We start from the raw sequence: 14,881 nt of genomic DNA on the forward strand, positions 1-14,881 counted from the left end.
CCCTACTATAACAATGATTCCCTTTAATACAGTGGTACCTTGGTTCACGAACTTAATCCATTCCAGGACTCTGGTTGTGACCCAAATTGGTCATAAGCCAAGTTAAATTTCCCCATAAGGTTCACTGTAAATAAGGTTGATCCATTCTGTAACTATTTTTTAAAATCAGAAAAATTGGAAGCAAAGAGCAACAAATATCGTGGCCATCTCCCCCACTCCCACTATAAGAGCGGCCATCTCCTTGTCATCCCTGCATGCGCCTGTCATCCTGGTGAGCTGGGGCAGAGGAGGTGGGCACGATCGTGCTGGGGGGGTGGGTGGGAGATGGCCGAGATCGTGGTTGTGCTCCTGCAGGAAAGACAGGCGTGATCTCGGCCATCTCCCCACTGCACTCAGCATGATTGCAGCCATCTCCCCACTCGGGGGGGGGGGGGGGGGATGGCCGCGATCACAGTCACCACCCAATGCGTGGTTCGCAACCTGAAATTTATGAAATTTTTGTTCACGACCCGATTTGGTCATGAACTGAGGCATTCGTGAGCCGAGGTACCACTGTATTTTTATTAATAAATTCATTCTGATGTAATCCAAGCCTGTTTCATTGTTACGGAGTTTGGATTTCGTGACAGCAGGTTAAAAACTGGGCAATCACCTACCTATCACATACCAACAGTGATGAATTCAATACTTACACTGGTATATTCTCACTGTTAGCCACAAAATCCATACTGACCACAAAGTACATATATGGGGTCTTCTTCAAAGTAACCATGAAATCAATCCCCTAATACATTTCATGTCAGCTACTAACCAACTTAAATTAGTTAATATTACTGTAGGCTACATATATATGATCTTCTAGGTAGATTTTAGTTGTGAAATCAGACACATTTCTCCTTTACTGCACACATTTCCCCTACTTCATTTTTGCAGTAGATGCAACAACTGTTGCATTGTGGAATGCTACGTGCTAGCTCATCAGTTGTGCCACCTGCTTCCAGGATTCACAATTCAATTCCCCTCTCATCTACCTCTACACTCCCCCTTCCCACCCATAACCGTTCGCAAATATTCTATGTACATGGAGCATGTCCACGGGCTTTCTTTTAAACCCTCCTGGGCTTTGCTCCAAAGGGGTTTTTGCATTTCTGCCAACCCTAGCATGCCAATACTTGCTTCTTGTTCAAGTGTGGTACCATATTGGTTACAAAAGGCACCCACAGGCTGCATTCACACAATATGACAAGCTGTCCTGTACATGCTTATCATGCCGCATAGTTTTTCTACCACTGGTCTATCTTGCAGACAATCAAGAGGTAACTATGTTATTGTGGTTTCGATTCTCCTCACTCAGGCCTTCTGCTCTTGGCATGTATTGTACCAGCCACTGTGCCTGAGATTCAAGCTCAAGCTTCATCACTCACTCCCTGTTATGTCACCTGCCTCTTTTTCGTTAGTCTACAAATAGAAGCTGAATGGCTGGAGCAGCTTCCACAGCTGCCACCTTTTCCAGAGGACTCTGTGGTCATTGCATACAAGACAACCCAACAAGTCATGGTGGCACAGAGAAACCATAGGGAAAAATCTTTATTTCTTAAGACCAAACTTATCATGATGAAATACCTGGGTTTGGAAAACATAGCAGACCAACAATGGTAAGAAACAACCATGACTTATTGTGTTATCTGAATCCAAGCCATGGAATGAGCTCACTATTCGTATATAACTAGGGCACTGCAATATGAGGCATTCCTTCTCTCTCCTACCAGCTTTCATTCTTCTGCCACCCATTGTCTCAATAAATCTGTATGCTGTGACACTGAAACAACTCAATCTTCGTTATGCTTTTCTTTTTCCTTTATTGGTAAATCTTGAAACTTTGGGTTTCCCAAGCTTGTGATACTTCTTCTTCTGCATGGATAATGATTTGCTACATAAGGATCAGCACTCAGAAAACTGTGATCTCTATTGGTACATAGGAAGTAAAAGATACAGTGGAAGCACTAATTTATGCACTGTAACAAACAACTGATTTAAGCAATAAAAATAATGATCCTGTTAACTGTGTAATTACAAAAGCATATTTTAGCATTCTGACAAGATACCACAAATTAGACAATTTTAACTGCTGTTTTCCATGAATCCTCTTGGTAAACACAGTTATCAGAACATAAGACTTCCCAGTCAAAACTGGTTTTATCATTCAATTGCTACAGGATCCATGCCTCCCCAGCAACTTTTCATTGTTCACAAACATAGGCTTGTTTTGCACATAACTTTAACATTTATGTATTTGGTTTAGTGAACTGCACAGAGAGCCTTTGGGCTTTGGGGTAGGACATAAAATGCATTTAAATAAATACATAACAGTTACTGCAAATTAAACAACATGGTGTTCACACTGCCAAAAACAGGAGTAGGCAGCATGGTGTTCAGGAGCACTAATGTGACCTGCACATTTTCTTGCGCCCTCCTTTCTAGCCCTACTTTTTTTTGTTTAGATTGAACAGATGACTGGGTACAGAGCTACCTTCCCTCTTCTTGGTCCTGCTGTGGTTATCCCAGGGAGTGCCAAGTTTGCCCTCCCCTCTGCATAGCCATGAAAGCCCCAGTGGCAGCAAGGGCAGCAGAGCAGCGGGCAGGCCTGCTCCTGCTTGTCATCAAGCAAGAGTAATGCTGCCTTTATTCCAGCTCACAAGAAGACCTTGGCAGCCAGAGAAGGAGGGCAGCTTCTCCTTGGAGCAGCCCCAAAGCCCCAGTCTCTGCGGCACATGGATCCCTTTACAAAAAACTTACACAAACAAGATTCAGCACTTTCTAAATAAAGACAGTTGTAAATAAAACAAAGAAACAATCAAATTAAATCAGGCCTCCAGCTAAATCAGATACAAGCTAATTAAGCGCTTATATTAACTGCAATGTAAATAGTAACAGAAACCTTAGTAATTTTTTCTTAACAGCAGAAATGTTAAAAGTAAAGAAATGTGAACTTTCTGTTCCTACCTAGGAACCTCTCTCTTAATATTATGATTTAAATTATAATGCACCACTACATTCCACAGCTCCAAGTGCAGCAAATCTCTAAAGAAGATTGCTCATTATATCTCTGCTCTAAACAGGCCAGAAGGTAACATATGTCCCTGAGACACTGTAAAGGTTATCAGCTATGGTATAGGTGTTTAGAACCCTTAGAGCACAATCCTTTGCAAGTTTAGAAAGGAAAACAAGAAAACCCATCAAATTAAACCATGCTGGCAATTGTAGGCCTTTTTCTGTATAAAGTTATTTTAGATAGCACCTTTTAGGTAATCAGTACTTTGCTCCCAGTTGGATACTGAATACCAAAAATGAAAGAGAAGAGAATGTAGATACTACTGTCATCACATTTTAACAATCAATATCATAATCTTTGGTGTGATACTGCTTTAAGTTTTCATTTCACTTAACAATAAAATAAGAAAGGTGAAATTCACAATTTCATTATTTTGTACCGAACAGGCTTCAGCTATGAATTTCTGTCTAAACCTTAGCAGATCTTAGCACAATAACAAAAAAATTGATTATCAAAGCAGAATTATAACCAGTTAGAAAAGGTCAGTGCCCGAGTCATACCTATGATAAATTTAACTCCTGTTTCTCGGCACAAACCTGCATTAACCATGCAGTTAAGGGCACCAAGAACTCCTCTGAAAGGGTGACTAAATTCTGGAGGAACTCTTCTTGTGCTGCACTGCTGCCCATGCGGGCCTCCTTCCATTTGCCAGACCCCTCTGCATCCAGCCACTTCATGCACCTGGCTGCAGTGTTGGCACCAGCTGTCTCCCCCAAAGTAACCCCAGCCAGTCAGCCATCTTGCAGGCCACTGTCAGCCTCCAAAGCAGAAAGGGAATGTGACTATTACCTAAGTTTCCAGTTGTCAAATACCCATATATACTGGCATCTAAGAGTCCCATGAAACTGAAAATAGCAAAGCAAAAATTAGAAGTTGTCCTATATACCTGACATGTGACAAACAGCAGAAAACCAGCCCCAAATATCAACCTCGTTTTATACATGAGTCGCCTTATACGCTGATATATACAGCAGCCCAATCAGATTTTGCTTCCTTTTATATGTATGAGAAAAAAGATTGCCCTCCTCTGTAAACCTAAGGTAATCCTAGAATGCTTTATAAATTAATGTGGGAAGCAAGGGTGCTTAATCACTTATATTTATTCTTATTTCATTTTTATACTGCCCAACAGCCAAAGGTTCTCTGGGAAGTTAACAGAAGTTAAAACATATAAACAAAAAACAAAAAACAGATGGGTGGTTTCCAGCAAGGTGACCTTCTTAGCAGTAGCATCCAGTTGGATACTGAATACCAAGTAAGAACTGGGTTTTGCTGACTATATTGCAACATTATGTGCTAATTTATCTGTCCAAATATCTGAACACTCACCAATTTTGCCTCTGACTGCACAGGTTGTGGAGAAGAAGGACCTGGAATTCCTGGGATGCTAGGCACCATGGTGACAGGTCTAACAAGCTGTTCAAGAGAGTGAGAGTTAATATGAAAATAAAAGCACATTTTACTTCACAGGCATGCGGGATTGTTTAACCAAGGGCTTTCCAACTATTTTCTCCCCAGTGAGGACTGTGTTCTCTTATGGCTAACCTGTAAAGGATGGCATGTCTTTCATGACTGGGTCAAAGCCAGCAGAAGGCAAGGACAAAGCCAAAATAGACAAGTCACCCCTTTTCTCTCTCTCTCTTTTTGCTGTTGTTTCTTTCACCTGCCTTTTCTCCGTTCCCCATGAAATAGGCTTCCAGGAAAAGGACAGCTCATTCTCACTAAGTGTCAGAACTAGGTGCAGGCAGAGGGCTTTTGAAATTAGGTGAAAGGCCTCATAAAAATATGTGCCCATAGGTTGCCTAGCCCTGACCTGTATCTTTGCCATGAGAATTCCCAAGACTGCTCAGTGGAGATGCACTTAGAATACTGATGCTGTCCTGCCACAGCACAGAATGTTCAGATATGCTCCAAAGACCCTTCCCTGGATGCCCCACCTTCCAAGATTAGGTGGGTGGTGTCCACCAAGGTGGCCTTCTTACTGGTGGCATGCTTTCTTTTGAATACTCTCTGAAGTTATATGCATCAGAAGCCAACATTACTATAATTTAGGTGCTAAGTTAGAACACTTATTCATGCAAGGTTTTCATGGTTAGACTCTATTTTACCATGTTAAGAATTTTGCCTACTTTTTAACTGATTCTTATATGCTAAATTTTAGCTTTTATTTTTATACTTAGCTTGCTTTTTTCTAGTCTGGATTTACTATTCTAACTTGATAGGCAAAATCTCCATTCCCATGAACTTCATAAAAAATGGCTGCTAGCTCTTTGAAGTCTAAAGAATTCGTAGGGGCCTTGTAGGCCATCAAGTCCAACTTGCTAATTGAAATCATATTAAAGCACCCCCTTTTCAGCCTGTATCTACATATAGTTCCTTGCTCCTCAAGTAATTGGTTTTTTACTGCTGAGCTGCTCTTACCATCAAGAAGTTTCTCTTAATGTTCCTGAAATCCATCCTCCTGTAACTTAAGCCTTTTAGATATAGTCTTGTTGTTTGAGGCAGAAGAGAGCAAGCCTTTGCCCTTTTATAGGATTTTCTTCAGGTACTTTTTGAAGAATATTACCATGAACACTCATCTCTGCCATATCATCTTCTCTTCTCCAGGCTAAACATGCCCAGTTCTTTCAATCTTTCAGACCTTGTTTTCCATACTACTGGGCATCTTTGATGCCTTTCTCTGAACCCATTAGGAATTGTTTACATCCTCCTTAAAGTGTGACATCCAGAACTGGATACAGTGTTCCAGATGAAGTCTGACTAGTGCAGAATAAAGTACATCTACTACTTTGGAATTTCATTTCTGGTTTATGAGTTGTTAGCTATCCCTCCCATTTCTGCATAGTTTGCAAATTTGTTAAGAATTTTCTTCATTGATGCAAGTGTTGAAGGGTGCCAGGCCCAGGGAAAAGCCATGCAGCACCACTTGAAATCTCCCTCCAGTTTGATGAAGAACCATGGCTGAGGATGGTATTCCAGGCAGCTCTGCATTTACTGGACAGTATTATCATCTTGCTCACCTTTAATCAGTCTGCTAACCAAAGTATTATAGGGAACAGTGGGCACTCTGTTCAAATCCAAAACTGCCACTCCAGTTACATTACTGATGTACCACTGGAATGCATCAGCTATGTAATCCTGCATGACAAGTGTTTTGGAGAAAGTAATCTGTGCCAGCTTGTGCTACTGGCATACCAATAGAGGTATTTGCATTGGTGGGACTTTAAGAGCATAAGCAAAGTGGCAGTGCTGGACACAGTCCTTTGTCAAAAGCTTTGTGAGACTAGAGACAAATCACATTCATGATATTCTCATATTCCACTACACTGAAAATCCAATAATTAAAAAACAGGTAAGATTAGTCTGACAAATCCAAGGCTCTTGATAATCACTCCTTTGCATATGATCAGTTCAGATCAGGGAAACCTGACTTCTGCCTAATAGCAGTATGTGCTTCCTATCTACATCCCTGGCTCTTCTGATGGTCTCTGTTGGGGAAATGAATCCTTGGTAATGGCTAGTGTGGGCTGTTATTCACCTCTTTCCTCCCCAACCCAGTTAAAGATTCATCCCTTTCCTCCTTCTGAGGGATACTCTTAAGTTTTTCTTCTGACAGGATCCTGGATGGGATCCAGCTTCAGTCTCCCAATTGTCAGCATGATATGATCTTATGTCCCTCTTCCATTCTGCTGATTGGCTTCACCCACATATGTTCATCTGGATCAAGTGCTGCCAGAGCCACAGCTGTCCCAGCATTAGGATTTGGGGGTGGGACTTGTCCAAACTCTGGAAACAGGTGTGTATGCCATATACACACACTTACTGGAACTGCAGTTGGGACATGCACATTAGAATTCGTGATCGTGGCAGGAATAGCAACAGGCATGGTTTGTCCATTAGGAAGATGCAACAGCAGGGGGAAAGGACCTGGCACCGGTCTAAGAAAAGACATGGGGGAAAAAGGAAAAAGTACTATAACACTTATAGTTCTAAGCCCATTGTATATTTCATTTATCCTTGAAGCAGTATGTAGGTTATTGATATGATTATTTTAAATACAGGATCTAGAGTTGCCCTTCCATAAATGAAAGGGCCCCTTCCATTTGTGAAAGGGACTGACATGAAGCAGAAAAAAGGTAATTTTTGTCAAGCCTATTTTCCCCTGCAGTCTCCAGCACCTCCTCCCACATTGTCCCAAACTATCTCTTAACCCAATCAGCAAAAATCACCTCCTCCTTCCATTCTACTAGTGGAACTATTCTGCTCACCGGAACTCTGGATCCAAGCCCAAGAAATTATGATTCATACACTATCCACAGCACTGGCTGGGTTTAAATTACCATTCCATTATATAGATCACAGAATTACAGTTCTCATTTCAAGGCTTGGAACTACTTTTTCCTTTTAAACTAACCCTTCTAGACATTGTTTGGCATAATTAAATAAGACCAGTGAAAACACCAGCTACTTTACTTTAAAACAAGTCAATGTGACTTTTTTTTTTTAAAGGAACATGCTACACAAAGAAACCTGCCAAAATATTTTACTCTGCGTATCACACTACTCACACTATTGGCCTATTGGAGGATGGAGCTTGCGTAATGACAGTACTAGAAGTTGGTGAAGGGATGGCTTGCTGAATAATGACACTTGAGTCAGAACTTGCAAGCAACACATTAGGAACCTGTAGAGAAGCTGGCCGAACAATTGTGGATGTAGGCTGAGCAGTCTGCTGCAGACACACTTCCTGCAGGAAACAGAAAAGCTTGTTTTTCTATTGAGAAAACACTTAAAAGTATTTAATTCTGCCAGAAGCTTTTTAAAGTTATTCTCTGTCCACGTCTACAGATGATGGAAATATTCCATGCAGACATGGTTGCTAACATGTGAAAACTTCTTAAACCTCCCCTGCATGCACCTTATTTCATGAATATTTCCATGCCATCCACTGCCATTACATGAGTGCCCAGTGCTGGCACATGAGGATCGCTTTGTTTACTCTTCCCTGCAGGGGAGTGAGACTGCATCTGCATGGTCTTTGTTTAAGGGTAAGATGGGGAAGAAGAAAGGAAGAAATGGGTGCATCATAAGAGATTCTGCAATGCTTCACTTCCTCCAGGTGACTATAAATTGACAGTTTTGTAATCTGTCAAGAACTGGTCTCTCTTGTGTTCAGGCTGTTGTTGACTAACAGATGTGTGCAGGAAGCAAGTTTGCAAAGAATGTACATGGTCCTCAAGTATGAATTCTTTGAATTTATTGGTAAAATCCATACAATGAGCACACTCTTCTGAACCGTGAAAAGTTACTGACCTTTTCGTCACTGGTAGTGGACTCTGGATGAGGTAAGGGGCTATCCTGGTGAGTTGTCTCAACAACTGAAGTCTCTTCAATTTTATTTCTAATAATTGGTGTTGCAAGAGGTGATAAGTCTAGAGGCATCTAGAAGATTTAACATGCATATAAATTGTAAAAGCAAGCAGGTAGCTCTTTAAATACCAGGCAATTGACAATTAAGCTAATAGTATTATTATCAATTTCAGTTATTGATGGCAATAACAAGATGTCTAATAAAAGGAAATTATGGTCTGCCACAGATTCTTTATTAAAAATTATTACTTATCTAATATAAACTAGATAACTTAATCCCTACCAAAAGCTGTAAATATATCTGCTTATATAAAACCTGTTGCTATTATCCCCCTTTTCAACATTGCAATATTCTGATCCCCTTTAGAATTATTCCTAACATCCCAGGTGTGAGATTACATAGCAGAATGGATTTTTATACAAAAGTTATTTGACTTCCTAGGACCTTTCAAAGAATATTTTTCCAAGTACTATTTCCATGATAGCTTTGTGCAGTGAAAAGCCCTTTTCTACTGATGCAAGACTCCCAGTGTCATAGAGTCCAGAGATACTATTCACAGTGATTTAGTTTTAAATTGCTATTAACATACTTTCTTAATATCATCTTCAGAAGCTTTTTTGAATTCATTTTCAAAAGGACTTGCTAGCTCATTGAATAAACCCACTTCTTCACAATTCTTCAGAAATCGAGTTGGTGTTGGGGTCTGATCTAGAATTAAAAGAGAAATATATGATTTACTTTACTGTTTAAGAACACATTTGGTATGTATTTGAAAATCAATGCCAATATTATGAATGTCTCCAATACTTTAGAAACATGATCCTAAGATTTTGCTGTAAACAACACCTTTACTTTTAAAGTTCAGAATTCCTGCTTTTAGCAAATAATTCCTTTTATTGTCAGTATTTCCAGTGGAAAAAAACCCACAATTAGAAGGTCTCTAGAAGGCAGAGAAACATGTTTTTAAAAATCCAGGAAACCTTATAAATTGGACTAGAGGCTATAACGCTGAAAGGTGGGTTATTTCCTGCAACTGTTGCTGATGGAAATATTCTGTTGTTGCTAACATTTAGTTCATCAATCGACTCCTCTGCCCTGCAGAGGAAGGCTTTAAGCACTGCATGGGAACAACCAAATTATGATGTCTTAAGGCAGCATGCAACTATAGGAAAAGATTGCTCACCCAAATATAAGAGAAAACCTAGGAAGAATTTAAAATATTCATCCATTCCATCTTGGAAATAATGATTCTGTAATATATGGATGCAGTAGTTGAAGCTACAAGGTTTAAGCATAAAGACTAATTTGCGCACCTTAGTTGCATTTCTTTACCCATTTGCTGGGAAACTGTTTCCATCCGTTCCATCCAGACCTTATTCCCAAGCAAGTGAAAGAATGATCGCAGTCTTATTAAGATGTGTCAATGAGAATGACCTTTAGTTTTCACAGTCATTGTTGAATACACACTAAAACACAATCCTAACACACAATTAATGTGTTATGGAACTAATGAAGGCACCATAATGATAATCACTATATAATAGCTTAAAGTATATGACAACACAAAAGGATATTTTAAAAATCATGTTTTTCTATTGCTTGCCTTTTATGCAATCCCTAAAGATTAAAAGCACATACATAAACCTTCAAAGAAAGCAAGTTGCATATTACTGATACTATTTCAACCTGAAAGTCTGTGGGCAGATTTGCATGATTACAGAGGGAAAAATAAGCCAGCTGCAAGGTGCCTAATTACCCTTGCCAGGAACATGTTTGTGTGATGTCCGAACCTGAAGAACTTAAGTGGCTGGGGTAGTTTACAATCACCCTGAAACATTCAAATGTCAACCAGCTAGAGCAATAGCTGCTAATAAGGCAACTCACACTCAGCACAGGGTGGGAAAATATGCCACTATGGCTAATTTTCTGTGATTGTATGAACCTGGTCAGTCGGTAAAAGTATTTCTGTGTTGGAAGCACTGTTCTATTTTTTTTACACTCAGTATAGTTACCTGTTAAACCTGTCTGTGGAGCAGGCGTGGTCAGAAAGTAGATTTACAGATTCTTGAAACATCAACTGTCAGCAGTCCTGACCACTGGCCATGGTGGCAAAGGCTTCTGAGAACTTAGAATAAAAAATACCTAGAGATCTAACATCTGCCCATCTCTGCTACAGAGGATCAACATTATATGTAATGCTACTACATTCAATACAGCTGAATGGTGTTAAATACATTTGAATTAGTTTGAGAAAAAGATAGCTGTTATTTATCTGTTATCTGAAAGTTATTTACCACCATTCAGTGTATCATTTAGCAGGTAATAAATGGAAAAAAGGGGAGGGGGGTATCATCTACAGAATAGTGAACGGAATTTTCATTGAGCAGGGAGACTTTCTTATCTTCCTCTGCCTCACTGCAGCCTCCACTGCAGATTCCAAATATTAGCTCTTCAGAGTCAAGGATCTCTACCAAATAGTGTGGGATAAGATGGGGGGGGGGGGTTGAGGTAAAGGGGAATTGGTAGGGGTCATCTTACAAGAATGGATGTGTATTTCAATTTTGGATGCATCCCATTACTGCATGGGGGAGTATTTTTTAATAAATCATCACTATTTCAGGAGAAAGTAGCAAAGCATGTAACAAGTTTGATAGGCTAATGCTTTAAAAGCATCATACATTATTCCTCTAAAGAGGTCAGGCATGTTTCCTTTCAAAATTCCACTTCTTCACTCTACATTAACAATATAGCCCAAGAATTTAAAGACAACTCATTTCTTTCTTTTGGTGCCTAATAAGGAAATTTAAAGGGGTAGTGCAAGTAGATAAGATAACTGTAAATGAAGAGACTATTAAAGATATAAAGAGGTCAGGCAGCTCTGTACTTTGACCAACTGATTTTGAGATCAATCTTTTTAAGCTTTAACTACAGAAAGAAGCGAAAGAAACTATACAAATGCATTGCATAATCACTTAATGACAATCATTTAAAGCGGACTGTGCATTTTCTAGGATCAGTACCTCCTAGTACTCTAACAGCTAAGTATGATTTGTTACAAATGCCTTTACAAAGCTCAATTTAACTGGTCTGCTCTTCATTACTTAGAAGTGAAAACCGGCACAGTGTGATTTGAGTAACAAGATAAAGTTGCAAACTGATTTTCTTAGTAAAATATATTTTGATATCATTTCTGATGAGCCTACAGAATTCAAGTCATGTACCAAAATGCATAAAATATGTGCACATTCCAGAAGAAAGACTGATTAATAAAATATATATATACTAACCAGCCACAATGACACTGTCATTACGAGCTGGACCAAATTTCAGTGTCATCTCATGTTTATGTTTATGGACAGCCAAATGATCCTCGTTGGTAAAACGCTGTGGCAAAAAGTTTTAAAATATATATAGTTATAAATTTGAATCTTGAGTCAAGTGATAACATTTAGAATCATTTTCACAATAGCTTAAAAGCCATTAGCAATAATTTAGCAGCTAATTTTTTAAAAAAGACTATATTGATAGCACAGTGAGGCAATAATACTTTTACATGTATTATCTCTTTTTTTGTACATGGGAGTGTCTTAAACACCACTTCAGGGTTTCTTTAGGTGTAACTTCAAAAAAGCAAAGCTCATGTGTCCCTGGGCATGCTTGTGCTTCCCCCACATAGTCATGGTTGCAAGCACTTCAGTACTATACTGACATTTTATTTCTCAGAATATAAAACTGGTACAACTCAAAATATGAAATGATGGTGAAATTTCCTACAGTATAGTAGACTGAAACAAGATCATAGATTACAGAACGTTACAGTAACTGATCATTATAAATTAACAATATATTATCTGACACCTCTTTTTTTAAAAAAATCTGTTGCTCTAACACAGGTGGATAGTTCAATACTTCTAATCACTAACAAAGGCAGAAGTAGATAGCAGTATGTGCTGCCCCCAATTTTAAAATATCAGTAAATGTTCATGGGCTTCAGGATTAAGCTATTTTGGCCAATGCACACCAGTATAAAGAGCTATGAGTGTTGCTGAAGTTCCTTCCTACCATTTGCACTCCTGTTTGTCTAGCCAATGTTATGATAAAGGATGAGTTAAGCTCCTAACCATGCATTAACAAAACCATTTCTGTCATGAGAAGATGTGATGTAGATCCCAGGTGCAACAGTTCTATTGGCTGTCATTGATTCAGCTGCTCTGGTATTACATAGGATCTTGCAAGCCTTGTATCAGACAACTGATAAACTGGGTCAGTCTATGGGGAAGCCTCTGATCCTGAATTCTAAGGTCCACTTACAACTTTGGTCTACATTAAAAGAGTGCTTACTGTGTATTTATGTTTTAAAGTTTCAAATGCTGGTTTATGATTTTAGATCTTTTGGACAGTCTTTGATACATCTGGTAAAAGAGAGGGGCTTAAGTTTCAGACACTGGATTCTATTTATTTATTTATTTAAAAAAATTGTATGCTGTCCATTACTGTCATCTCTGGATGGTTTACAACATTATTTCAGAACTTCAATAAAATAAGATAAATTAACTATTCCACATTGAGCATCGTTCAAATAAATTAAATAAATCATTTCACAATTAAAATTACTATGTGTTAAAATATTGGACAAATAAAAAGGTCTTGACCTGGCGCAGAAAAACATATAATGACGGCACCAGGCAAACCTCTCTAGGGAGCACTTTCCATAGTCAGGGCGCCACTGCAGAGAAGGCCCTCCTCCGGGTACTCCGTCTCCTGACCTCTTTCAAAGAGGGTTCCCGGAGGAGGGCCTCTGCTACCAATCTTATTCTATAAACCCATTCTTTAAATTTGCTGCCTATACTTGGGATTTTTTGTATTTTTAGTCCAGTATAGTACAGCATTCCGTGCACTTCGGTGTTTAGTCATGCCGGCCACATGAACACGGAGACTGTCTGCAGACAAACGCTGGCTCCCTCGGCTAGGAAACTGAAATGAGCACCACTCCCTAGAGTCAGGCATGACTGGACTTCACGTCAAGGGGAAATCTTTACCTTTATAGTACAGCTAATATGTCTGTACTTCATAGTCACCTCTCTCTACTTCTTATATCTAATTTAATCACCATTATAGATAGATTCAAGTAGAAAGCAAGTTAAAGAAATGCAGTCACACAGAGCGTTAAGAACCATGTTGATGATGTTCTGAAGTGAAAGAAGTTTCCCATGTGGAAACAAGCTACTGAATCAGACTAAATTTTTAAGAAGATCCTTTTCAAACTTAAGAGAAATTACATTTACTATTGAAGGATATTATACCAACAAAACAAAACAAAAGCTTCTCTGTTACAATGGTCCTTCCACTGTAAGAACACACATCCTCACATACCCTGTGATATGAGTTCCTGGTGGATGGAAAACACTCTAAAAATTTTTTTACACATGGTATAGGAATACAGGAAACACGAAATCCTAACTTTATACAAATGAAGACTGCTACGGATTAGTCATACACTATAGTTTTTTTTTTTTTTTTTTTACAGAACGCTCAGGACATCAATTTGCAACCACTGTAACATTTATCATTATTGGAATAAGTGGACATCACACTAGTTATTCAGAATCAAGGAAATGATATTTAAATATGGGTTCACTTACTGCACATTTTAACCTGTTAATATATTTTTAATGAAATGCTAAATTCAGAGTATGGTATTTTAATCCAGTCTATCCTGGTTAAGTGTTGATTCTAAAAAGATAACAACAGACACCTATGAGCTTCTTTTCCTAATCCATCCAGCCTTCTCCATATAGATCCCCCTTGAATAAGGAACCAATTGTCTGGAGGCAAAGGGAACTGAACCATATGCTCCTCACCCTGCACTCTCAACAACAGGAAATTCTTGACAAACAATTGAGCATCTGCAGCAAAGAAGAATGCTTCACTGAATTCTGACAGTCGCCTCTCACAGTAACATTAAACAATGTATAGAAATCTTCTTCAGAGTCAAACTAATATATAAGCCACTTCTGATGTTGCAAGTTTCTCTGTTTACTGACATGAGTAGAACTAACATATATTACCTGTCCACATCCAGGGGCAGTGCATAAAAATGGTTTGTCATCACTCATATTCTACAGGTCCTTGAATTACCTATATTGGAACAACAAACATATTTGATGAGTAAAAACACAAACCCTGAAAAGATATTGCACAGCTTCTACAGATTTTAGTACCTGGGAGGGATGTTTCTAAAATCATGTACGGAAAACAAAAAAAGCCAAGTGATTTGGGGCATTTCTATCTGTCAGAGTGAAACCATCTCACCTATGCCTATACAACCCAAGCTGAAACAGATCTACAAAATATAGAAATTGTGTTGTATTAATCAAAATATAGATGTATTGTAGTAT

General features: G+C 38.8%; 1 protein-coding gene across 8 annotated transcripts in view; it reads right to left on the reverse strand.

Moving 5' to 3' along the window:
• Positions 1 to 14,881, reverse strand: part of ATF2 (activating transcription factor 2) — a 56,243-nt gene that overhangs the window by 27,413 nt on the left and 13,949 nt on the right. For 5 of the 8 annotated variants that reach the window (XM_044426957.1, XM_044426958.1, XM_044426956.1 and 2 more), the window contains 7 exons: positions 14,552 to 14,621; positions 11,771 to 11,867; positions 9,073 to 9,191; positions 8,426 to 8,554; positions 7,681 to 7,859; positions 6,936 to 7,050; positions 4,442 to 4,528 (listed from right to left, as the gene is read on the reverse strand). In XM_044426957.1, the coding sequence (XP_044282892.1) occupies positions 4,442 to 4,528; positions 6,936 to 7,050; positions 7,681 to 7,859; positions 8,426 to 8,554; positions 9,073 to 9,191; positions 11,771 to 11,867; positions 14,552 to 14,599 (774 nt within the window). In that variant the 5' untranslated portion in view covers positions 14,600 to 14,621. Of the gene's footprint in view, positions 1 to 4,441; positions 4,529 to 6,935; positions 7,051 to 7,680; positions 7,860 to 8,425; positions 8,555 to 9,072; positions 9,192 to 10,495; positions 10,741 to 11,770; positions 11,868 to 14,551; positions 14,622 to 14,881 lie in introns of those variants that run through there. The other 3 variants (XM_044426959.1, XM_044426960.1, XM_044426961.1) reach the window with 2 other exon arrangements.

Source organism: Varanus komodoensis, unplaced genomic scaffold, assembly GCF_004798865.1.
Source record: "Varanus komodoensis strain SLA01 unplaced genomic scaffold, ASM479886v1 scaffold18_1, whole genome shotgun sequence".
Classification (NCBI taxonomy): domain Eukaryota; kingdom Metazoa; phylum Chordata; class Lepidosauria; order Squamata; family Varanidae; genus Varanus; species Varanus komodoensis.